The sequence below is a fragment of the Mirounga leonina genome, unplaced genomic scaffold, assembly GCF_011800145.1.
Source record: "Mirounga leonina isolate KUSES-001 unplaced genomic scaffold, KU_Mleo_1.0 Mir_101664, whole genome shotgun sequence".
NCBI classification, from domain to species: Eukaryota; Metazoa; Chordata; class Mammalia; order Carnivora; family Phocidae; genus Mirounga; species Mirounga leonina.
Window position 1 is genome coordinate 3,366,838 of NW_023270175.1, and position 27,856 is coordinate 3,394,693.

The 27,856-nt window shown below is 38.7% G+C and overlaps 1 protein-coding gene across 1 annotated transcript in view; it reads right to left on the reverse strand.

The window, feature by feature from the left end:
• The window catches only part of AMMECR1 (AMMECR nuclear protein 1), a 108,401-nt gene that overhangs the window by 13,138 nt on the left and 67,407 nt on the right, over positions 1-27,856 (reverse strand). Inside the window, exon 3 of the mRNA XM_035007110.1 lies at positions 4,910-5,024. Coding sequence (XP_034863001.1) covers positions 4,910-5,024 — 115 coding nt within the window. The remainder of the gene's footprint in view (positions 1-4,909; positions 5,025-27,856) is intronic.

Genomic DNA, 27,856 nt, shown 5'->3' on the forward strand with positions numbered 1-27,856 from the left:
TTCATCGACAAGCAAAAAGCTTACTCATTTATATCATCTTGCAAATGAGCAACCATGAGGTAACACACCTAGAATCACCCCTCAAGGCAAACTCTGGCTGTTGTAATGTCTTTGGTTTTATATCCTTCCAGATCTTGAAAAACAAACATGGCTCCCACATCATGTGACTACACCAGTTCTAGCCTATAGATTATTTTAGAGGACTTCAACATACTGCAAGAGCTTTTCTTTCTGAAGCACCATGTCTGTCCATCATCCTGTCATATGGAATTAAGAGAATGCTGTCAATTGAAGAACACACAACCACGGTCATAAGTTTTCGTGTTCAGACACAAGGCAGATCACTTCAGATATCACCCTAGGAGAACAATTTTCCTCATTTAACAGCCATTTTAGCCTTGTAGGTAAATATCTCAATTTATCAGTTAATGAATTTTTTCTCCCCCAAATCATTCAACTCTTCATCTTTCTCATACCTACCAGGGCAAGAAATAGATCATGACGGGGGCAATGAGGAGCAATTCTTAGAAGGGTGGGGTCGGTGTTCCAACTTGTCTGTACGATCTTTGTGGATGGTTTTGCTGTTTTTAATCACGACCCAAGCTCCTTGACATGCTACCCATAGACACTCATCTTACATGTTATGATTCTTACGTTGTTGAGGAAATAAAACATGGAGGCATTACTGACCATTCTGTCAATTCAACCTTGAATTGAAACCAGTGACATCCACTTGTGAAACCATTTATTGGGCTTCACTCACGTTATCAAAGGGAAGCATTCTAGCCTCTAAAACAAAGTCTGATTGCTGTAAATCCTACCTTCCTATTAACTTCCACTATACAAATAGAGACATGTTACCAAAAGAGAGGTCCCAGACAGGCTCAGTTAAAAACCTCGAAGTAAAGAGAAAGACAGTAGCCAGCCCTGTGGTGGTTCACTTGTTTCCCGATCATTTGAAAATTAGGTGGCTATGACCACCGGTCACATCCCTCATCTTCGTGACCACGGGGATGTCTGTCTTGTTACCAAAGTGACTCACCTCTATGCTTTGGGACCTCTAGACTTCGCCCTCTTCTGCTTTGATCTGGGCATTTTCGCCCTTTAATTAGGAATTCTATTGCAGTAACACGCTTCACCAGTGGGGGTCAACTCTCAAACTGTACTTCTACCAGAAAAGCCCTAGGTGAGAGGCTTCTGTTTATATCAAACATACTCGTTACTGAGCTCTACCTTGAAAATACTCTATTAAAATTCTGTCACCATCTCCTGTTTCCCCCTGTAGCATCAACATATGCAGCGCTGTGCACTTCTGGTTAAATTTAGATACTTATGAGTGAATAGGAAATTTCATTCTTGGAAGAAAAGTTCTACCTATTTGACAGTCTGAAATTTCTCAAAGTAAAATAAATGTATCCTTTCATAATATAGACTGGACCCCCCTCATAAAGGAAATTTGCAGTATGAATCATTAACTTATAATATAAAGATAAACCATAAACAAAGACTTTCCCACAATCCTTTTTTTTTGTATTTTTTTATTATGTTATGTTAATCACCATACATTACATCATTAGTTTTTGATGTAGTGTTCCATGATTCATTGTTTGCGTATAATACCCAGTGCTCCATGCAGTAGGTGCCCTCTTTAACACCCATCACCAGGCTAACCCATCCCCCCACCCCCACCACAATCCTTTTTAATAATGTCTGTATATTCAATATGATCTCCGTTACATGAACAAATAGGCATATTTATTGATACAAAGACACAGAAAAATAATTTAAAGGAATATTCCAAAATGTTAACAGTGGTTATCTCAGAACGGTGTAATTACAAACGGCTTGCCTTTCTTTATATTTTTTGAATTTTCAAAGTTTTCTTCTTCAATAAATTAGAATTACTATACTATTATGGACAATAGGTTTAAATATATATGCAGATGCATATATGCCTTTTTATTGTGGTAAAATACACATCATGTAAAATTTACCATTTTAACCCTTTGAAAGTGTACAATTCAGTGGCATCAAGTACATTCACAGTGTCATACAACATCCAGTTCCATAATTTTTTCCTCACCCTAAATGGAAACCCTGGACCCATTAAAAGCCATCACTTCTCAGTCAGCCCCTGCCCCAACCCCTGGCTCCCACTAACACACTATCTCTGTGGATGTGCTCATTCTGCATATTTCGTATAAACAGAATCATATAGTATGTGGCCTTTTGTGCTTGGCTTCTTCCACTTAGCATAATGTTTTCAAGGTTCATCCATGTCACTACTTCATTTCTTTCTATGGCTGATTAATATTCCATTGTATGGATATCCCAAATTTGGCTTATCCATTTATCTGTTGATAGGCATTTGGGTTGTTTCTACCTTTGGGCTATTATGAATAGTGCTGCTATAAACATTTGTGTACAGCTTTTTGTTTCAGCATCTGTTTTCATTTCTTTGGGGTATATACCTAGGAGTGGAAATGCCTTGACATATACTTTAAAAAATAATGTTTTTAATTCTACTTTGGCATTCTGTGTTTCAAGTAACCAATGCTTTTTCAGAATTATTAAGGATGACCCTATGACATCATCCCCACAATAATACCATTCCATTTGTAATCACTGACTATGGTATATTTTTTTTAAGCCCAAATCACATTCTTGGGCTTAAAAAAAAATCCAATTTTCAGTCTTACTCTTTGGGGACAAATTTCCTTATGCTAAATACTTCCAACTATGACGAACTAACTGAAAAGGACAGTCTTTCCCTCTTAGCATAGCCATTCTAGCAGGACCTAAAATTCACTTTCAAATACTTATATGTTAAAAGCACAAACATATATTTATTTTTGCAGAAAGCATCACTTTCTGGTTAAAGTTACACCAATAGACACCAATATCTAAGCCTCGAGGAACGTATTAAATATACAATATGTAAGGTATGAGGGTTAATTTTAGCTGTAGACAGTGCTTGAAGTGGGCTAAAGGAGATGATGGTGGTGTACTCTGTGCTTCCCCATATTTATTGAACTACTATTGGATCCTCCCATTTTTCCTCCCCTCCAAATACATGCATGCATATTTATGAAATATACATTCATGTACGTGCCACACATGCTCACACCTGTGCATGTGCAACCCCCCCCCCGACAACTGTGCTTCCACCTCAGTGGTGGCAAGCAAGAGTAAGTGTGTTTTGTAGCTCAGTCATCCTTAGATTTCAGGCTTTACCCCTGTTATCGCTCCCCCTACCCCGCCCCCCACACACGCAGGGCACTCTGCAATTCAGAAAGCAGAAATAAAATTCTAGCTAAAGAAGAGGAAGCAGTAGCCTTAAAACATTAAAAGAATCACCCACATTTTAATATTGGTTAATAAGGAAGGGATATAATTTGGGATCATTTAAAAATACTGAGGAATGTTCCTATGATATGGGTAGACTTCTCTTTAAGAAAAATTCAAATAGGAACAATGAACTTATAGAAAGCAATCAGGAAATTTTAATTCTGTGAAAGGTTTTACCCAATCCAACTTTGCTAGGTTCAACACTATTGATTAATTTTATTTTTCCCATTACAAAACATCCCCGAATGCTTTCATATTCTGATAATACTCCAAAAAACCCGACGCACTCCAAAACTCAGAAAGAACTCTTTTATCCTACTTTCTACGGAATGTTTATATATATAAAGCTCTGGCCTAACAACAGTAATTTATATCATAGGGATTTTTTTCCAATGAAGGTTAAGAACTTTAGAAATGTCTTATTCTGTATGTGGAAAACTGAATGGCAGTGGAATAAGTTGTCCAAAGTCTCACAAGGAATCAGAGCAAATCCCAAACTAAAAGTCAAGTCCAATTAATTATCAAGACAGTGATCTGTCCACAAGGCAGAATACCTCAGTTACCATGGGATGTGGTCATTCTAAAAAGTCAGTAGAATTAAAACATATAATACCATAAAGATCTAGTCATGTCATTTATGAGTGTTTATGTGAGAGAATGCTAAGTGCATCACTGAATTCCCATTGTTTCATTCTTGTGGTACTTATTTCTTTATGCTTGGTGTATACTTCTTTTCTCTGCCATTAGACTGAGAGGTGCTTCATGGTGGGGACCAAATCTTAGGACTCTTGTATATGTAGCAACAGTGCCTTGAACACAGGAGGCATTCAATAATGTGTGCACGATTGTGTGTGAAATTTCATAGACATACACTCAACTGTCTTCTCGCAACGAGCAAAACAAATCATGGTGAGAACCTCTGAACTTCCTTAGAAACCCAACCCACACACTAAAGAATAAAAAATAAGATCAATCTAGGCTACCTCGAACATGACAATGCTCAGAGATCACTGAGATATAACCTTAATATTATTTGTTAGAGTGTTTAAGTGCATAAAGTAAGGTAGCCAAGAATGAATTAACATGATTTAACTGTAGTTAACCGACACCCTGTTTTGTATCCACATGCTGATTTCCCCAACTGGTGTATTATCCTCACTCTTTGGCTCCTTGCTTCCAAGAAGTTTCCTCTGACCATCTAACTGCTGGGTGGTGGTTACACCAAAGTACATCAGAATGGAAATAAGAGGAAAAATAAATTCCAATCAGTCCTTCTTACTACTTATTAACAGCTTTTATGAGGTGCTGTGGTAAAGTAATCAGACAAAAATAAACAGCCAATTCAGTATGGGGATTAAAACGACACATGGCGCTTTGCCTTAAAACAAAACAAAACAAAACAAAACAAAACAAAACAAAAACAACTCCTTCATTGATATCTCATTGATCAACTGTGAGGTTTATTTATCCACCTTACTCTCCACCTCCACTACAATAGAGAACGGGCTGAAAGAGTCAGGCGTTACCTTCATTTTTCTTTCCAACATTTCTATAGTCTTACCTCCCAGTCCAAATAATCACAGACATCTTCAAAGTTAGTGAGCAGAGACACTGAGCAGAACAGCCGTGGCAACTCGTCCCTTGTCATTGGGGGAAAACGGCTATCTTTAAGGGCACTGTTGAAAACAAAGCAAATATTAAAGCAACCACTAGATATGAAAAAGTCCTAATTTCAAAGTCATTTGAAAAAGGTAAGAGATTGGGGTGCCTGGGTGGCTCAGATGGTTAAGTGTCTGCCTTCGGCTCAGGTCATGATTCCAGGGTCCTGGGATCGAGCCTCACGTCAGGCTCCTGGCTCAGCAGGGAGCCTGCTTCTCCCTCTCCCTCTGTCTCCCCCCCTGCTCATGCTCTCTCTCTCTCTCTCTCTCTCTCTGTATCTCTGTGTCTCAAATGAATAAATAAAAAATCTTTTAAAAAAAGAAAAAGGTAAGAGATTTTTAAAAAGTAAGGTGCCAAAGGCACAAATAACCTTCAAATGTATTCAAAGGCCCCAAAGATTTTAGGAGTCATTTTTTTCATTCAATAGACTATTTATTAGCCAATCCTGTGACCAACTGTAAAGAGCAAATGATCAATTATATTTCCTGTACAGTCATTTCCTGGTCTACTTCCCTGTTACTTACAGAATCTGAGACTACTTTTACTTTACTTTTGAGAAGAATAAAAGCCAGACTAGTGGAAATTTGTGGGAAGATTTCTAGATCTAGGGCTGATGGAAAAAAAAAAATGTATATAGTTAAAAAAAAAGTTCATATTAGGTTGGCCATTTACCACAGAATAGCACTCAGAGTTCAAAAAAGATCAAAATTTCATTTTCTTCAAGCAAAGGAAATCAAAGAAAATTAAAATAATCATGCAAATTACAGACTAAAAATACTAGGATTTCAGGCCCCCTATAAAGGATAATTCAAGATATGACTCAAAAATTGTGAAAGTACAGGAAATTGGGCTAATCTAGGAAATAAAAGTATGATTAGGAGACCATTAATCACATCAATGGATTTCTGAGTACATCAACTCTGATTGGACCCTGTAATCAAGGGTAATATACTACAGTGCCGAATTCTAGAAAAACCCTTACTATAAAGGACAAAGATGTTGGAAGACCATAATTCTTCCTGCAATAGAAGAACAGAAAGAAAATACGCAGACACACACACACACACACTCACATATAGAAGCACTGTGTGTTTCTTGTACTTTTCAAAGAAACCACTTCCTAGTCAAGAAAAACAAACATACCTCTGATTACACTTTATACTAATGGCATTGCTGGCATTTGTGCCATCGATCTTCAAATTCAAATGTCCTATACAGCAGCCAGGCTTAGAAACTATTTTCATAGAGTAATCCTTAGAAGGTACAGAATTAGAGCCTACAAACTGCTTGGGTTATAACAAAGTTCCATGGCCCTTAGAAATCATTTAATTCCTTTTTCAGTGACTTCCTCATTGCTGGAGTTTTGTTTGTTTGTTTGTTTGTTTTTCATTTTTCCATCTCTTACTTTGCATTCTGAAACTCACTTAATGTATTGTACAAACAAAACCACTATGTTTGTGAGTGTTTTCAATGCATTTGGGTGCTCGCTCAATCCTACTACACAAAGAAAAATGCTTATAGAAAGATATGTTCTATATAAAGTATAGATTTTTTTTTCCCATTCAAGGAGCCAAGATTAACCAAGGAAATCAGGACATCTGTGATAATTTATACTCTGAGAACAGCATTTCACTGTTTTATAATTTAACAACATAAATTTTCCTACAGTTTGGCCTCTTTTATTTTCCTACTGGCAAATAAAGTTTCATAAAGCATTTTCAAGTTCTCCTTCAAAGCCAAGATAAAGACATATATGTGTGTATAACCAACACCCTCTCTCCTAACAAACACACATACTGAACAGAAGTTCTAAAACATAGAAGAATCTCATGCATAAAAACCAAAAGGTCGATCACACTTCCCATCTTCTTGCTAAAAAGAAAAAGAGAGAGAGGGGGGAAAAGCCTTATACATTGGAATAATGTAAAATACGATTTTCTTAGGATTATAGATTTTTTTATTATGGTAAAATATACACAACATAAAATTTACTGTTTTAACTATTTTTAAGTGTACAGTTCTGTGTGATTAAGTATGTTCACGTTGCACAACCACCACCAGCATCCATCTCCAGAACTTTTACTATCTTGCCCAAATGAAACACAGCATCCATTCAATACTAACTACTCACTTTTCCTTCCTTCCAGCCCCCGGCCAAAAAATGTAACTTACATACACTTTTCCAATTTCAAGTAATTAGAATAGTATAGTCGCTAACGTTTTTGCTATATAACAGCTTATGGAGACAGAATTCACAAACCAATGAAATTCATCCATTAATGTATCCAATTGAACAGCTTTTAGTATATTCACAGGGTTATACAACCATTGCCACTATCCAATTTTAAAACATTTTGTCACGCCAAAAAGAAGCCCCGTACCCATTAGCAGCTAGTCTCCACTCTTCCCTTCCCCCAGCTCCTGGCAAGCGTGAATCCACTTTCTGTCTATGGTCTTGCCTATTCTAGATATTTCATATAAGTGGGGCCTTCTGTGTCTGGCTTTTTATCATAATGTTTTGGAGGTTTCATCCATGCTGTAAGCATGTACCAATGCTTCATCTTTTCAACTGCCTAATCATATTTCAGTTGTGTGTCTTTATCAGATTTTGTGATCCGTTGATCTACTGAGAAACATTTGGGTTGTTTCCACTTTGGGGCTACTATAAATAATGCTGCTATAAACATGCATGTCTGAGTTTCTGGGTGGACATAGGTTTTCGTTTCTTTTGGGTATAGATACGTAAGAGTGGAATTGCTGGGTCATATGGTAATTCTATGTTTAACTGTTTCAGGAACTGACAAACTTTCCACAGTGGCTGTACCTTTAATTGCCACCGGCAATGTGTGAGGGTTCCAATTTCCCCATATACTTACCAACCCTTGTTATTGTCTGCCTTTTTAATTATAGTGCTAGACCTCCTTTAATGAAGAGATCTGTAAAAATCTCTCTCTAGCTTTTACAGTCAAACAACACACATCCTGAAGTTGCCATACAGTTAATTTCTCAACACTCTGAGGCAAGTTATTTTGTTTACTTTTTTTCCTAGCAAGCCAACGAAAGGTAAATTTTAGCTTAGTGCAATTCAAACTATTTCAAATCAATGAGATCCTCAAGTACCCAAAATATAACTCCCATGATATGGAGCCTTATTGCTCAATCATTCTGGGTTTAAAAAAAAAAAAGGTTAGAACAATGAGTAAGTGGGAGAATACAAGCACGGCTAATAAGAGAAACTGACAATCATGCCTCACCGTACCAGGACTCAAATGTATTAAGTTCAAAACTGAAATAGTGAAGGTACATTAGTCATGATGGAAACAGTCTGATTTTACAGAAACAGTCATTCAAACAAGACACTTAATTCTGGCTTTTTTTTTTTTTTTTTTGTAACTCTAAGTAACTTTTCATTAAATTCATGAGCACAGAAAAATTCCCAAAGGTAGGAAGCCCTCAGTATTTCTGAATGCAAATTCCTAGGGAAAAGAACTAGCAATGAAAGCCTAGCAAGGATTTAAGAGATTATAAAAAAGACAAAAAATGCAGCTGGAGACTGACCTCAGAGCTGCTAGGCTGGTGTGGATAGCTGATAAACAAGAGGATTCAGCCTCCCTTAGCCCTGCTTTCTTTAGCATATAGAATACGCAGTGTGGAAGATGAAACTTTAGAAGGGCTATGCCATCCGGAGTTGGGCAGTGACTTGCTTGAGATGACCCAGCAAGTTAGTGACGCAGGTGGAGACACAACCCCGATTCTCTGACTCAAGTCCAAAATACTTTCTAGGAGCCACACTTTAGTTGCCACTTTTGGATGGATTTGTATTATTTTTTTTATTATTTTTAAATTAAATGCTTGCCTCACTTGGCAATTCTGATCTCATTCCTCTAGTGCCTCTGCCTAAAGAAGATAAATAATAATTTAATAGCATTCATTAGTAGCCAAAGGGTAAATAGAGCTAGACTTCCTGTCTACTGGAAATCTGCAGGAGCAAAAAAGATTTTAAAATATTAATATTGTCCATGGAAAACATTTTATACCAACGTAGTGTCTGGCACTTTACATTCTATGCAGCCTAAGAAACTGACAAGCAAGGAGATCTTGTAATAAATTCATATGAAGTTCTCTTTGCTACAATAGGAAGCCATTTTCTAATGTTTAAATATTGCTGAAGTGGGGGCACCTGGGTGGCTCAATAAGTTGAGTGTCCAACTCTCAATTTCCGCTCAGGTCATGATCTCAGGGCAGTGGGATCGAGCCCCGTGTCAGGCTTTATACTCAGTGGGGAGTCTGCTTGGGATTCTCTCCCTCCTTCTCCCTCTGCCCCTCCACCCTCTAAAAAATAGTATAAATAAATAAGTGAATATTGCTGGGGGGGGAAAACCCCACTTATATACAAAACCAGCCAGCTGCTCCATCACCCATGTGATGGATGGGTAAGGTTTAAACAACAGTTTAATTCACATATCAAATTCAAATATATTCAATTCAAATTGGCACCTCACCAAGAATATATTTTACCTAATTGAGAAGCAGCATTAACATCTGTCGAAGTTAATATCTAATGTTAAATAGCACTTTAATGAAAATGAACATTTAAAAAAAGGAATTAAGAGTTTAGCTATCAAAGAATCAAAGTTTGTGACAGTGCCTGGAAACTATGAGGGGGAAAAAAGAAACAGCCAAAAAGAGACAAAATCTTAGCTAAGGCTCATCATAAACAATAGAGCAAGCAACGGAAATGATTTCAGTGAATCTAGCTAGCTAGCCATTTACTCACTCATTCCTTCACTTTCTAAAACTTTGATGACTTTAATCACTTAACCAGTGGAAAGTTACCAAACTGAGAAGGGTTTCATATTACAGGCCATCATTTTTCAGGATAAGGAAACAATTAAAACCAAAATTAAAAATCCCTTTTGGGGGGCGTCTGGGTGGCTCAGTCGGTCAAGCGTCCAACTCTTGATTTCGGCTCAGGTCATCATCTCAGGGACCTGAGATCGAGCTCCAGGTCAGGCTCCACACTCAGGCCAGAGTCTGCTTGAGATTCTCTCTCTCTCTCTCCCCCCTCCCTCTGCCCCTCCCCCTGCTCGCACTCTCTCTCTAAATCAATCAGTGGATAAAATCTTAAAAAAAAAAAAAAATCCCTGTTTGGATAGGTGAAGAAAAGCAAATCAGGCATACATTACTCTAAAATTTAAAAAAAATGTTTTTCATGAGGGGTTTCAATCATCTGAAAATTCTGCCATTTCTCATCAGAGAGTCTGGAACAGAACGCACATGTGACATGTCTGAATTCCAGAAACTTAGAATACTAGAATCCTAAACCCAATTCTGAAAAATTATCCATAACCTCTCCTTCACATTAAGCAGCAGTTTTAGCTTCCCATTATGAAAAAAAAATAACGGATATAAAACAGAATGCAAAAAAAGTGACCATTTATCAAACCTCAGGGTAGAAAAGAACAACAAAGGACACGATTACTTTAGGTTAAGGAAGAAGGGAACCCTGTTTTGGTGAGTAAGGGCAGTGATCCAAAAGGAAATTTTCAATTGAAAGCCACAGGCAGGGGCGCCTGGGTGGCTCAGTCATTAAGCGTCTGCCTTCGGCTCAGGTCATGATCCCAGGGTCCTGGGATGGAACCCCGCATCTGGCTCCTTGCTCCGCAGGAAGCCTGCTTCTCCCTCTCCCACTCCCCCTGCTTGTATTCCCTCTCTCGCTGTGTCTCTCTCTGTCAAATAAATAAATAAAAATCTTAAAAAAAAAAAAAAAGAAAGAAAGAAAGCCATAGGTAAAGTGTTCTGTAACTGGGGGATGTTTTTCCCCTTTAGAGTAATAAATACAACCTACTTAGTGCTCGATGCATATAAACATTAAAACTTATTGATTTTAATATACATTTCAAAATGTGATATGATGGGTAATTGTTGGGGAATGGAGGAAAGAACTAAGGGATGGAACAAAAGGAAAGGAAAGAAAGGAGGGACAAAAAAAGAGAAAGGGCATATATACAAAGAAAGATGGAGAGGAAGAGAAAACAAGAAGCGAGAAAAGGAAGTGGGAGGCAAAAAAAAAAGGGGGGGGAATAGAGACACACACACAAAAGGACAAAAAGGGAAAGCAAGGAAGGGTGGAAGGTAGGAGGGAGGGCGAGCAAAAGTGCAGTAGGGTCCCACAGGTTTTCATATGTGTTATTTGGCTCCTATCCTATAGGATTCACTTAGGCTTTAGAATGTTATCGTCTGCTGCCCTCTGATTAGTTTAAATTTCTTGAATTGCTCTAATCTCACATTCTTAAAAGTCTTTACTCTCTGTGATAACTACAGCTGCCCACCAGGAGGGAAGAATACCCTCTGGGCTGCATGCTGTGATGACTGCAGCAATATTGTGGAGAATCTGCGTCTTCACCACAAGTTCTCACCTCGCCTTTAAATTGGGAGAATGGGTTGTGGGTCTGATTTAGTGGAGCACAATTAAAACTGGAAAATACAAGATACGTAAAGAAACAGATGGCTATATGTTTAGTGTAGATGGCAGGTGTTCCTCATTTCCCTCCCTATAATGTCCACAATAACGCTCTGTCTGCAGATTTTCTGGATTTACTCTATCTTGTTTTTAGAAATGAACTACTCAGAACAGTTTTTGTTTTAATTATTTTTCAGAGGAAAATCTATCGAGTACAATGAACACAATTTAATTTTCTCTTTGTGACCCAGGTTCATATTTTTTTTTATTGAGGTACAGTTGACATACAATATTATATTAGTTTCAGGTGTATGACACAGTGACTTGACATTTGTATATACTGCAAAATGATCACCACAGTAAATCTAGTTACCATCTGTCACTGTACCAAGTTACTACAATATTATTTACTGTATTCCCCATGCTGTACATTACATCCTATGACTCATTTTATAACTGGAAGTTTGTACTCCTTGAGCCCCTTCACGAACCATTTCATCCCTGCTCAACTCCCCACTCCCCTCTGGCAACCACCAACCTGTTCTCTGTATCTATGAATCTGGGTTTTGTTTTGTTCGTTTTCGTTTTGTTTCTTAGGTTCCACATATATGAAATCATATGGTATTTGTATTTCTCTATCATAACATAATACCCTTAAGGTTCATTCACATTGCACAAATGGCAAGATTTCATTCTTTTTAAGATTTTGTTCTTTTTTATGGCTGAGTAGTAGTCCTGTGTGTGTGTGTGTGACATCTTAATTTATTCATCCATTGATGGATACTTAGGTTGTTTCCCTCTCTTAGCTCTTGTGAATAATGAACATAGGGGTGCATATATCTTTTTGAATTAGTGTTTCCATTTCTACCCAGTAGTAGAATTGCTGGATCACATGGTAATTCTATTTTTAATTTTTTGAGTAACCTCCATACTGTTTTCCACAGTGGCTGCACCAATGTAATTCACACCAACAGTGCACAAAGCTTCCTTTTTCTCCACATCCTTGCCAACATGTGTTCTTTCTTTCTTTCTTTCTTTCTTTTTTTTTTTTATAACAGCCATCCGGATAGGTTTAAGGTGATACCTTATTATGGTTGTGATTTGCATCCCCCTGATGATTAGTGATGGAGAGCATCTTTTCATATGTCTTTTGGTCATGTGTATGCCTTCTTTGGAAAAATGTCTACTCATATCCTCTGCTCATTACCTAAAAATACTTTTGTTGTTGTTATTGAGTTGTACTGAGTTCTTTATATATTTTGAGTATTAACCCCTTATCAGATATATGATTTGCAAATTTCTTTTCACAGTCAGTAGGTTGCCTTTTTGTTTTGTTGATGGTTTCCTTTGCTGTGCAGGAGCTTTTGATGTAGTCCCATTTGTTTATTTTTGCTTTTGTTTCCCTTGCCTTTGGAGTCAGATCCAAAAAAAAAAAAAAAAAACCCATCACTAAGACTGCTTGCTGTTAAGGAGCTTATCACCTATATTTTCTTCTTCTAGCACTTCTATGGTTTCAGGTCTTATACTCAAGTCTTTAATCCACTTTGAGTTAATATTTGTATATGGTATAAGATATTGGCCCAGCTTCATTCTTCTGCGTGTAGCTGTCCAGTTTTCCCAACACCATTTCTTGAAGATGCTGTCCTTTCCCCATTGTATATTCTTGCCTCCCTTGTCATAGTTTACCACACATGCACAAGTTTATTTCTGGGCTCTCTATTCTGTTCCACCGATCTATGTGTCTGTTTTTAATTCCAACACCATACTGTTTTAATTACTACAGCTTTGTGGTATAGTTTGAAATCTGGGAGTGTAATACCTCTGGCTTGGTTTTTCTTTCTCAACACTGTTTTGGCCACTCAGGGTTTTTTTTTTGTTTTGTAGTTTCATATAAACTTTAGAATTATTCTAGCTCTGTGAAAAATGCCATTGGAAGTTTGATAGGCATTGCACTGAATCTAGAGATTGCTTTGGGTTGTATGGGCATTTTAACAATATTAAATCTTCCAGTCCATGAGTATGGAATAGCTTTCCCCTTCTTTGTGTCTTTTCCAATTTCTTTCATTAGTGTTTTACAGTTTTCAGTGTGCACAGGTCCTTCACCTCCTTGGTTAAATTTACTTCCTAGGTATTTTATTCTTTCTGATATGATTGTAAATGGAATTGTTTTCTTGATTTCTCTGATAGTTCACTATGAATGTACAGAAATGCAACAGATTTTTGTATATTAATTTTGTATTCTGCAACTTCACTGAATTCAAACAGTCAAACAGTTTTGAAACTGTTAGTTCCAACAGTCTTTGTTGTGGACTCTTTTGGGTTTCCTATATATAGTATCATGCTATCTGCAAATAGTGACAGCTTTACTTTTTCCTTTCCAATTTGTGTGCCTTTTCTTTCTTTCTCTTGCCTAATTGCTGTGGCTGGGACTTCCAATACTGTGTTGATAAAAATGGGTAGAGTAGGCATCCTTGCCTTGTTCCTGGTCTTAGAAGAAAAACTTTAAGCTTTTCACCATTGAGTATATTATATTAGCTGAGGGTCTGTCATATATGGACTTTATTATGTTGAGGGTATGCTTCCTCTATACCCGTTTTGCTAAGAGGTTTTATCCTAAATGGATGTTGAACTTTTCAAATGCTTTTTCTGCATCTTTTGAGATGATCATATGATTTTAATTTTTCACTCTGTTAATGCGCTGTATTACACTGATTGATTTGCAGATGTTGAACTGGAATAAATTCCACTTGATTATGGTATAGGATTCTTTCAATGTACTGCTGAATTCAGTTTGCTAATATTCTGTTGAGGATTTTTACACCTATGTTCATCAGGGATATTAGCCTGTAATTCTTTTTTGGGGTGTCCTTGTCTGGTTTTGTTATCAGGGTAATCCTGCCCTCATAAAATGAGCTTGGAATCCTTCCCTCCTCTTCAATTTTTGGAAGAGTTTGAGAAGGATAGGTATTAAATCTTCTTTGAATGTTTGTTAGAATTCACCAGTGAAGCTGCCTGGTCCTATATGTTATTTGTTGGGAGGTTTTTGGTTACTGATTTGATCTCCTTACTAATAATCTAGGAATCAGTCTATTCAGATTTCCTATTTTTTTTCATGATTCCGTCCGGGAAGATTGTCAGTTTCTGGGAATTTATCCATTTCTTCTAGGTCGCCCAACTTATTGGTGTATACTTGTTCATAGCAGTCTCTTATGATCCTTTGTGGTTCTACTGTATCAGTTGTAACTTCTCTTGCACTCCTGATTTTATTTATTTGAGCCCCCTTTTTTTTTTTTTCTTGGTGAGTCCAGCTAAAAGTCTGTCAATTTTGTTTTTTTTCAAAGAAGCACCTCTTAGTTTCACTGACCTTTTCTATTGCCTTTTTGTCTCTATTTCGTTTATTTCTGCTCTGATCTTTATTATTTCCTTCCTTCTACTAACCTTGGGCTTCATTTGTTTTTCTAGTTCCTCCAGGTATAAAGTTAAATTTTTTATTTGAGATCTCTCTTATTTTTTTGAGGTATGCCTATATGGCCATAAACCTACCTCTTAGAACTGCTTTTGCTGCATCTCATAGATTTTGGTATGTTGTATTTCTATTTTCATAGAATGGTCAAGAGCTTATATCCTGGAGTCAGATATACCTGCATGTGGATCCTGGTTCCATTGCTTACTAGCTGTGTGACATCTGGGCAAGTATCTTAACCTATATGAGCCTCAATTTCCTCATCGATAAAATGGGGATGATAATACTACAGAGCTACTGTAACAAGTAAATAAAATAATAATACCTGCACAAGTACCTTGCATACACTAGGTGCTCAGTAAGTAGTGGCTGTCAAAGAACTTTCACTGTAAGTTTATGCCCACAGGATTGCCCCCATATCATGGCTCAGGGAAAAGGAAGGGAGCCCCAAGAATAAGAATGACCCTTCAACCTTGATATGGGGACTCTAAACAAGTTGGTAACAAACTTGATATGGGGACTATTGGTAACAAAGAAGGAATTAAATGCAGCCATCTCAAGGGATAATGGTTACTTTTCCAGGTATGGTCTTTTTGAGAAGTCTTCATTTCATTTTCAAAATATATTAAGTACCTGCTATATGCTTTTTATCATGTGAAGAGCCATGAGGATATAAGAATAGATTACAAAACAATATAGGGGTATATGTAAAAGACTTATTAAAATCACATACAATAGGAATGCTGAAAGAAATGGTCAGACACGGGGCGCCTGGGTGGCTCAGTTGGTTAAGTGACTGCCTTCGGCTCAGGTCATGATCCTGGAGTCCCTGGATCGAGTCCCGCATCGGGCTCCCTGCTCAGCAGGGAGTCTGCTTCTCCCTCTGACCCTACCCCCTCTCATGTGCTCTCTCTCTCTCTCTCTCTCTCATTCTCTCTCTCTCAAATAAATAAATAAAATCTTTAAAAAAAAAAAGAAATGGTCAGACAAGGTTCGTTTCTTTTCTAGAAAGATCCGTTTTACTCTCTCTGCTACTGGTTTACTGGTTACCAAGTGACCCAGAATCACAGGTAAATTTATAGAAATGAAATGTATACACAATTTTTTTTAAGTTAACCAATCTACTACATGAAGTAAGGTGCTTCTTCGTTAAGAATTTCTATTATCCCACAGGCGTGCATTCATATGTTGCTTTATGACTATTAGTGTTCCTGAACTCGATTTTAAAAATCTCCAGGGAAGGGTGCCTGGGTGGCTCAGTTGGTTAAGCATCTGCCTTCAGCTCAGGTCATGATCTCAGGGTCCTGGGATTGAGCCCCGCATCGGGCTCCTGGCTCAGCAGGGAGTCTGCTTCTCCCTCTCCCTCTGCCACTCCCCCTGCTCCTTCTCTCTAATAAATAAATAAAATCTTTTTAAAAATTTAAAAATATCCAGGGCAAGGATTGGTCTTTTACTTCCATACAAGAAATGTTGACCAAGAAATGCAGTTCCCTGAACTGTGATCAATTTATCTTGAATGGATTTAAATATACTGTTATTTATCATACTGGTTATGCTACGTCAAAATTCTTAGGAACAAAACAAAACAAAACACTTTCTCAGCAGCAGGCACAGAATAAGAAATGAGAAGCTCTACGCTTTCCTCATCTAAACCACTGGTTTAGAGGTTTTGATCTTGTCAGTAAAAAAAAAAAAGTTTGATCATGCACCCCCAATATGTATATTTATTTATAAAGTATAATACAATGTACTACTATCACTAGCTAACATGTCCAAAGTACAATATATATTTGAGTAAGCTTTGTTGTTAAAGATAGCGTGTATAAATACATATTTTCAGTAATGTTCTTGATCATTTCTTTCTTATTTGGGGGCTGACATCTTGTCAGGTCTCATTAGATCATCTTCATTTTTACTTTATGACTTGTCCAACCAAATTATAAGGTAGTTTGTAGAAGTGTCAGCTAGCTCCACCGTTTTCTTGTCTTTGCCTTGTGCCTGTATTATTACTATTGTCACCCATCCATTGTTCCTGTGCGGGAAATCTTCTTAAGCCACTTGTCCACCCTGCATGGGTTAGTCTGTCTAGCTTTAGCTAACATACGAACAATGGTCAGATGGCTTCAGAAGACTCCTGCAAAGAAACCACCGGTTGAAGATAATACCGAGAACCACGAACCCACTTAACCAGATGCATGTAAAACTGAAGTCCACTGCAATATGCTGAAAGCAAATGAAAGGAGTACGCCACTATCAATTTCCATCAAATCATGGATCTCATACATTCCTCAAGATCCCTCATTTAGAATGTGGCAGTGAGCTTCAGATATAGACCAAATGAGGGCATCAGGGTCAGTCAGATTTTGTGGGGTTTAAGTACTTTCTTATATTTTAGGTAAGAAAGATCATAAATTGAATTTCTATTTTTTTCTTCTCACCCTGCAAAGGATCATCTAGGTGCACCCCTCTTTGGAGACTGCAAAGCTATAGCTCCTAATCAAATTCTAGGACACGGGTTCTAATCTACCTAGATACATGATACTATGAGCAAAAACAGCTTTAAATACAAAAGAGCTAGTATCTCTGGAGTAGCTATATGAGCCAAGTACTATACTTGTATTACCTTGTTGGAGTCCTCAAAACCAACCCATTTTATAGATAAGGAAACTGAGGTTCCTTGAGTTGAGTGAGATTAAGCAACTTGCCAAAGATCATAAAACTAGGTAACAGGGTTGACATCTGAACTCATCAGGGCTGCCTGCTTCTAGAGCCCCTTCTCCTTTCATGGTACCACTTCTAGGATGTTAGCAAATCAACATAAATGTATGCATACACATTTAATCAATTTTAAGGAAAAATGTCCCCCAATTAATGCTGCTTCCCCTGGGGTTTCACTGAATGCTTTAGGTTCTAAGTGTGAGCAGGTCCTGAAACTCAGATAAATGGTACTTGTTTTAGTCAAAGTATTAGCTTGTTTTTGTTCTCCTGTTTTCTCCATTTTGATCTTGGTGATTCAGAGCTGCTGCCATTGAAAAAGATGTTTTATCTAAATTTAATAAACCCTATTAGTGGGACACGAAGCCTTCCCTTATTCTGAAGCCTTTCCACAACTGGAAATTTCATCTGCTGGAAGTTGTAATAGCGTTACCGAAGAACTAGTTTTGGACATCTCTAGACTGGCGGGCCTGTTTCTGATTTTTAACTTTGCTTTTCCAACCTGAATGAATAAGCTCTCTCATGCTCCCTACACGAGAGTCACACAATTTTTGTCCTCTCCTCTTTCCGTGGTAATCAGTCCTATACATTAAACCCTGAACTGCAAAACATGTTGGCACTGTAACTTACGTACCATGTTAGGGTGGTCTGGTCTCACCCTCTGGTTTACCATCCTTTCTATAACTACTGCCAGCCCTAGATGGTACAGATGTGCTGAGAGCTGGCATGCTGGTTCCCACTGTGGAGCCTCTGATTTTCCCAGATGTCACCGATGGGGGACTATTGGTAACAAAGAAGAGTTCAGTCAGTCTTCAAGATGAGGTACAAACTACACTTATCAACTCGATTATGCTGAGGAAGAGAGCGAGAAGGAATCCAGTCCTCCCCACTGCCTCTGAGATGTCTTTCATCTTTCTTTGTTTTTTCATCTTTATTTTCCCTCTCTTCTTTCCTCCTCCCCCACCTTCTGGATGTTTTCCTCTTTTCTTTCCTCGTTCTACTCGAGTCAGGTAAGGAACAAAGAATAGTAAATTGTCATAAGGAGGAGATGAAAGAAATGAATGGAGGTGGGGGAGAGAAAACCCTAAGACAAAGGCCAACAGCTGTGGCCTCCACCAGACATTGTAACAGGCCAGGGTGCAAGGCAACTGCAGGTTCTTACGCTCTGCCATTGGGTCAAGATGACCCATTTCCTTGGGTACTGGTTTTAATGTTATAGCTGAGCTTTTGGGGAATAGATGGGTGATAGTGACAGAGAAAGGTGCAAGATCCACTGTTTGTTTCTTTCTAGGGTTTTAAAGGTAACCCTGAAAAGCAGAGGGGGCGGCTGGGAAGAAAAGTCGAATGCCTCAACCCCCTCACTGCTTAAACAGGCAATGGTTATGGAATCAGTTCCTTGGTTTGTATACTTTCCAATGGCATATTTCTCTATAATGAAGCAAAACTACATGTCTGTTTCTAAGGCTTCTGTAACTTGCCTTACATGGACTGAAATGGAACTATTTTAATTTTTATCACTGTGTGATATCTTTGGGGGAAAAGTATCAATCGTTCCTCTCATCTTTGTTTTGTATGATTCTTCATAGTTTCCAAAAGGTCTTCACATCTTTTAGTCTAGCTGACCCTCAAAACAGCCCCATGAAGTAGACAAAGCGAATGCTACCTTACATTAGAAACCATAATAGGTGTCCTTCAAGAACAAGGCCCCCTATAGTCATAGAGCCATCCAAAGTCAGCGCTACAAGCACTCAGAGATCATCCACTTTGCACTCTTCATTTGACATTTAGGGGAACTAGAGCAGAAAGTGACTATACTCTGCCATCTCCTGACTTCCCTCATCCCCCATCTGCTGACCTTTCACATATCTGTTGACCTACTCTGTCTTAATCCAGTAACACTCCAGAACGGATGTTCAAGGAGCAAAGAAAATGATGCCAAAGGGCACCAGGGAAGAGCTAGAACAGTAAAGCAGTGAGCTTCCCAGCATAACTCAACACTGCCAGGCACCCGGCACTTGTCGGCATGCTGAAGTCATGCAGAATCTCGAAACTGAGCAGGTCAGGGTGGGGGAGAAACAGAGCACCACCACGGTGAGGGTGGTGAATGCGGTCTTCACTAGTCCCCTCCTTTGCATTTCTAATTCACTCCCTTGTCTCACTTAATTCTTACACACCTAGGAGGTATCGCTTTTTTCCTCATTATGCTTTCTCTTTGCTCTTTTCTCCCCCTTGCAGTCCATCCATTCTGTCCCCTCAATTCTCCCTAGTTACTGAGCTACAGAGAAGGAACGCTCAACAGAAAAGTTATACATTTTTTTAAAATAGGGTATTTAATGCCCTTTTATCAAGCTCTAACGAGAGAATCTGTCCCTGACGTAAATGCCACTGTATGTTCTGGTTGTGTATGTATAAATATGTCAAATTAATTTTTTTAAAGATTTACTTATTTATTTTAGAGAAAAAGAGAGACAGCGTGCACATGCGAGCAGGGGGAGGGGAAGAGGGAGAGAGAGAACCCTGAAGCAGACTCCCTGCTGAGTGCTGAATGCGACGCAGTGCTCGATCCCAGGACCTTGAGATTATGACCTGAACCAAAATCAAAAGTCAGCCACTTGACTGAGCCACCCAGGCACCCCTAAAAATGTCAAATTATAAGCTGGTCAGGGCAAGATGACCTCAATGCCCATTTTCAAGTAAATATCACAATGCCATGCATAGACTGAGGATGAGAAGAATCCGTGGTTTCTGATGTACGGCTAACCTCTCTGACTTTAATCCAACCTACTTTCCAATCCCTTAACTTGGAATAGATTTTACTTTATTCCTTTCAACAAATATGTTTAAAAGTGAGCCTGATCAAACAGAAAAGGGTATTTTAGCTCTCCAACTCTTGATTGGTCATATCTCAATAAACCCAATTTTCAAAGGCAAAGAAAAATTCCACTTGTATAGTTTTCCATTCCATTACCATTAAACATTACTCAATTCTCCCATTGAAAGGGTCCTACGCTGATTTTGTTTCCATGAGACAAGCACATGGGGTAATAAAATATGTTGGAAAAGCTTTGCACTATGCTGCTGAAATCACGACAATTGCTGATTCTGTACTACAGTACGTATTAGGAAAACCACAGTAGATACAAAAAAGGAAATGGCATCATTTGGGGATGGAAAAAATGCAATGGATAAAAGCCATGCAATTTAAATTCCAGTCATGTGACAAAAGCTCTGTCCCCCACAGCAGAACTTGCCCCGAAGAAGTGGCAGTGCTAATGATTACTGGTGGAAGAGAATCTCTATGAACGTGAGTTCATTCGTTCACCAAATATTTATTCAGTACCTGCTGTATGCCAAGCACAGGTATACTTCCAGGGGCATAGTATGTTCAGATGCAGTTCTGTGGGACACCTTACTTCATAGAAGTTTCGCTACACTCCCTTGACATGATTGGCACCTCTAGGCACAACCCAGAACACCTAATGACAAGTTCAGATCTCATACACTAAGTCACATTTTAGAGATGTAAAACAAAAACCAACAACAGAAAGGGGGGGCACCTAAATTCGCAAGGCCTTACTACTTTTTGCTTTATAGATATTATCCTGTTTGTAAAAGAAAATCTACCAGGCTAATAGGCAAAATCCTACAGAAACTCAGTGACTAAGTTTTTGACTCCTTCGTACCCACGGGTGTGTTATAGTATAAGGTCATTAGACCATGAGCTCCCTGAGTATGGCAACCATGTTCATGTTTGCTCACCACTGTATACCTGGTGCCTAGCATTCAGTAGCTGGTGAGTAAATATTTAATGAGCGAAAGAAAGCATAGAGGAAGGTAGTCTCAAATTTCATATACATATACTGGTAATATAATAAACATTAAAATGGGCCTACTGGTTTTACTTTATTAAAGAGCCAACATTGCCCTAGATGCCAAATATCTGTTTATTCATCAACTTAAAAAACTCTCCACTGAAGTGTGTTTTTCCCCTGTTTTATGTCTCTGAAATGCTGTTCATTTAGGTGGTAACTGGCCTTCTTAGTCTTTGGTTAAATTACTGTGCATTCACAGTGCAGCACAGTTTGGCAACATTTTTCTATCCCAAACTCATGGACTGCTATAAATAGATAATAATCCACTTCCATGATAGAGTTACAGAGTTGCTTTGATCTCACAGGCCTTTTTCCCCCAAGGAAAACACAGATGCTTTGCATCCTGAAGGAGCTCAATGGCCTCTTATGTTTGTGGGGTGATTATCACTATTTTGTTGTAGTTTGAAACATATAGGGACCCATATTACTAGTCTATTTTTATGCCTTTCACACCTGCTTATAAAGGAACATCTTACGAACTGCATGAATCACCCATCAGCAAGGGCAGGCATAGAAAAAAAGCAGCACAAGGTAACAGTCTCTCTAAAGGAACACGGACCTAAAGAAAATCAGACATCGGTTCACAAAAAAATCCTTTACAAAATCCTGTGCCCACTCTTCTGGTTCTCTGTGGGATGCTGGGGGAGAGAGTGTCCAAAGGGAAAAGGGGACTTGATAGAGATCAACCCTCGGAAGCTATGAGAATGATCTAGTGGAAGAAGAGCTGCTGCATACTAATACACACGTTCTCTCAATCACATTAGACTTTCCAATTCCCAGGTCTGGTTTGCCTTTTACAAGGAATAATATTGGTTTAGAATGCTGTTCAGAGCCTGCTCCGCAAACCTGAGAGACCAGGTTACAGCACCTCATTTTCCTTTGCAAGTGCCATGCCTTCTCCCTCCCCCATGTAACTAAAAGCCACTTCTTAGACGTTGGCAAACAGGATTAAGGAAACTGAGAGAATATTTTCTGTGGACTTAACTTTCCTGGAAATAATTATCAGGGATGGAAAGCAAACTCTTCGTAACAGAATACGTCATTAATTTGTGCTCTACTAATGCAAAATTTGTGCTAATTCAAAGAGACCTAGGCTGACTGAAAAAGAAGGGTCTGCTATGCTCAACAAATCAACTTCGTAATTAAGGTTGTGAGGGAAGTACAGAGAGAGCAACTAGTTTCAGGACTTTAGAATTAGCCATCTCTGTGCACTGTACCATCAAAATTATGAATCTTTTGTGTAGATGAAAAGGCAGCTCTCTGGATGACATCTCCTCGGTAGTATGCTCTTCACCCATTTTGAGCTATCTGTGGCATTAAAACAAGCAAAACTACTTTAAAAATAAACATTTCATTCATTCTTTATTGATCATACTGACTTCCTGCAATTATTTCGAGTTAGGGAGTTTTTACATCCACTTCAGTGTGGCTCGTTACTCGCCTATGGTCGTAATCACACTGAAGGATCTGTAAGTACAAGACTTATGGTAGGTCATAAATAACTGAATCAGAAATATGGCGCAGGCCTCCTGACTGAGTTCAATCACTTCCTGTTGGATCTAAAAAAGTTGCAAATTTTTAATACCTTGGGTTACATCGAGCTGTAAAATGGGAGAGGGGGAAAAAAAAGCTTCTATCCCCTGAGGTCATAGACCTACACACCAGAACAAACAAAATAAAAGGCAGAGCCACAACCTTCTTGGGAAACCCATAAGTTAAGTAGGAAATATGCAGTCATTATGAGACAGATACCAAATGAAAGCCGAACACAGTAGCATCGCTGTCCAAAGGAAACATTCCCAGTGGTGGTTACTCCTCACATCTCCATATTGGCTCTCATCTTACTCTGTGAGCATGGCTCACTGCCTTAGAGGCCCAGGTACCTTGTCACAAGGACACGTCTGACCACTCAGATTATATTGTGAGTTCCTGGATTTGTGCAGGTCTCCTTTAAGTACAACACACAGAACTAGCATATCATGGATGGGTATTCCACTAATTTCGCTTGGTTTCAGGTGATAAGACTCCCTCTTTTCATAAACAGAATTGTAAATAAGAACAATAAGATTAAAAAAAAAAAAAAAGGCTCCAAGATTTCCAGTTTCTATAGAAACCTTGAAAATACCAGAACCACCAAATGTGTTTGCTTAAGAAAATTTGGGACACTAAAATTGATAGGGATCCCACAAGAATACTGAATAAAATAATCATAGGTCAATGTTCCAAAGTGAAATGCTAGCCGGTAAATTTTATAGGGGAAAAAAATCTGCAAAATGGTTTTGGGCAGGAAAGTCTGTACTCCGTTTTACAACACAGGTCTCTCTTCATCTACTGGGTTGATCAGCTGTGACATCTCTATCATTGGTGTTAACTGAGAGGAATAAGAGGGTCCACAGTCCAAAAATCATCTACGACTGGACACCATAAGCTTGTGACTCATTTAAAATGAGAAATTTTTACTTTTAAAATTATGCGTGGCTTGGGCAAATATTTAAGGTAGTTGGCAAACACAGGGCACAGACCAACTGCTGGGCAGGGTGAGGAAGCTTGGGGTGGTTCCGGCTTGGGAGGACTTTTCTGTGGAAGATCATAAATGGCATAATCCATACCTGGATAAAACCAAGCACAGACTATGAATTTTCTAAATAAATATTAAGAAACAAATGTAGTCATAATACAAATTCACTACTTAATGCCAGACTATTGTAATACATTAACATTTTTTTTAAAAAAGTTTGCGACCTTTTATTTGAAAAACAAAACAAAATGAAACACTTTGACTATGTCTAAAACAGCAACCACCCTGTCCTTTTCACTGAATTTCAGGGCTTCTCTTCCTTTTGGAAAAGACAAGTGGACATCTGTACCTAGGGGAGCTTCGCCCCCCACCCCCAGGGAAGCATTTAAATCATCTCGTGGTACTAGCTGTTCGTTTTCACTGCCCTATATGAACACTGTTCCAAATGTAGTGACCCCTGCTGATACCTGGAAATGTTATTTTCTTTGTTAATGGAAATTACGGCAAGAGGGGCTGGATTTTTTGACTCCAGGAAACGGCCCCCACAGGCAGCTCTGAGAATCTAGGCAAGTCAAGAAAGCTCAAGCGTCACAGGGCACTCCTACACACATTTCAGAGGACCCCTTGGCTAGAATTACACCAGTCTAAGTAAGAGTTTCAGAGTTAGAACATCACTCAGCGACGATATAAAAACAACTCTCCTAAATTGGAATCATATTCACAAAACATCTGGAAAGTTCCCCAAAGGAGAAGTGATTACCCAAAAGTATTGCTAAATAGATGGAAGAGAAGATGCTGACTTGTATCATAATACAAAAATCAGTCAGTTTCCATTGTCCTAGACAAATCAACAGATGTGCTGTTTACCTTTAAGGAAGCCTGGAATCTATTTTAATTCAGCCTTGAAACCCAGACATTCTTAGGTAATAAGTACAGATATTTAAATTCCATAACAACCACCCAGTGTTTACAAACATTTATTTCTTTATAGCTTTCTCGTCCACAAAATGTATATTTGGTTACAAAGAGGAATTTTGAGGGTTCAGCTGTACTTTCACAAATGTTATAACATCAGTGCTCCTTCAAGCAAGTGGTAGCCCTGTAAAAAACAATCTTTTATTGTCTAAACTTTGCTTGGTGGCACGGGCCAAAAGAAAACAATGCTATTTGGGTCTTGCTCCTCCACTGTCTTTATTAGACGTTTACATAGGATAATATATTAAATAATACTATATCATGTAATAATATATTAAATCATATGCTCTTCTGTCACTACTATGTCCTGAAAGGAAGCAATGTTCAATACATTCTTAATTTAAAAAGATCCTCCGTGATCAAATGGAGAAACAAAAAAAAGGGACCTCAAGATTAAGGTCCAAATCGCTTTGATGTTAAAAATGACTCTTTTACAAGCAAGCAATTTGCCAAACGTGTGCCTCTTCCCAGGCTGCCCATCAGCAGTGTCATCTCCTCATCATGGAAGAAGGAACCTTTGGACCTGTCTTTAACTTGTCCCTTTACCTCCCTCCCCACACACAGTCTCCTCTTGTTCTGGTGCTCCCATGTCTCTGTTCTGTGTCTCCTTACATCCTCCCTGCTATTAATCTAATTCACATCTGTAGCATCTCTCATTTGGAGTATTTAAAATTAGCCTCCTAACTATTCTCTCATCCCTATCCTTACCATCCCATCCTATATATAAGCAGCCAGAGTCATCCCTGAGCGACACGACTACTCTGCTGAAAATCTTTCAACACAAATTCGATGCCTTGAGAATAAAAACTCCAGCCCCCGTCTACCATTTTATCTCCCACTATCCTTACTAGGGCTCAAGCCACACAGGGTTACAGTTCTCCCCTGAACAGCATGCGCTGTTCTGTCTCCTTGTATTTGGCTTAGAAAGTTTTTTGGACACAGCATGCATACCTTCTTCACATCCTCACTTTTGAATGTTGAAATTGAGTCTTAAATGTCCACAGAGATTCAGCTTAAATGTCAGTTCTTCGGTGAAACTTTCCCCCAGCATATGCAACCAGAGTTGGTTTCTCTCGCTTCCAGCAGTATTGTTTATAAATCGAATGTAGCACTTACTATGTTCTTTGTCGTTGTTTTGCGCACGCGTCCATCATCTCTTACAAGACTAAACACTCACTGGGCGAAGATACCATGTATTATTTGTCTTTGTACCTCCACAACCTAATACAGTACCTTGCTCAGAGTTATGTGCTCAATAAATGTAGAATTCAACTGAACAGACCTTATTTCAGCCTGATGTAATTGAGAAGCACGACTGTCAGGATTTATAATAAATTCTATCTTTAACTACAGCTGTGTTGTTATAATTGCTGCTTATTTAGAGAAAATACTGAATGCATCTTTCAATCAAGCTTTGAAACTACAGTAACTATTCTAAGTTTGAATTACCTTATTAAGAAAAGAAGTAGAACAGCAAGAACACTGAAATCTGTAGTAAAATAATGGCCATGAAGAAAGCCCTTTTACAGTAGATTCAGCTGAACAAGTTCAGTCAATAAACCACAAAGACAGTCTTTTTTTTTTTTTTTTAACCCGGAATATAAAAAGGGCAATATTAAGCATATTAATGAAAACTAGCTAGGAGACACTGGGTAGAGCCTTAGTTCTCAATTAGTAACTGCGCCCTGCTGCAGCTGGATCTGGATCTTCTCCCACTGAAGGGCTGAGTAGATTTGATCCCACTTAATTTCCAAGTCTGACAAAATCACAACTTGGAAGTGGCCTAACCACTGGCAATTGTTAAGCACAGTAAATCCCTTCTCCTTCTCTAACCCCCTCAGATGTCCTACATTCACAACTTTTGTTTGAAACCAGATGTTTTGTGGAAATTAACACATTCTTATCAAATACATATCAACAGCACTTCTCCCCCCCCCCCCCAACCGAGCTTTATTACACTGAATATTCTGCTTAATCCCCAATGGGTTTATTCATTACACAGTCATCGCATAGTATGTATGGCCCAGGGAAACACAAGGAAAGTCAGGCTCAGAATAGGGTGGGATCCATTCAGAAGCGAATATTCCCACAGTTGATAACTGAGGACAAGATAGAGGCCGCATCTCTCAAAAGGACTTTTTTTTAAAAAAGGATTTTATTATTTGAGAGGGAGAGAAACGTGCACACGGGCGCGTGCGAGCACGAGTGGGGGGAGGGGCAGAGGGAGAAGCAGGCACCCCACTGAGCAGGGAGCCCGAAAGGACACAGGGCTCCATCGCAGGACCCGGGGATCATGACCTGAGCCGAAGGCAGACGCTTCACTGACTGAGCCACCCAGGCGCCCCTCAAAAGGCCTTTTTCAAACTTGCTAAATATAATGATCCAAACGTCGTCACAATCCCCAGCCCAAAGTTTCTTCCCTGGGGAAAGGGGGTGAGGTCCTGTTCTGTTTGTTGAATTTAAGTTTTATTTCTATGTCAATACAGCCTCTCTACATGGTTTCATTAACAGAATCATTAAGGATAATTCACTAGATATTAATAAATGGCACAACGTGAAGACATGATCAGGGATTGCTTACCTGAAACTCTGGCCCCCCTCACCCAAGTTGTTCAGCCATCACAGGTAGATCATTTCTAACAAACCATCACCCACTCACCCGACCTTTTTAGGACTAGGAGCTATAAAACTTCACAGAAATGGCCATCTCTCTCTTATAAGAAGAAAGAAAAGAAAAGAAAGAAAAGAAAAGAAAAGAAAAGAAAAGAAGAAAGAAGGAAGGAAGGAAGGAAGGAAGGAAGGAAGGAAGGAAGGAAAGAAGGAAGAAAAGAAAGAAAGAAAGA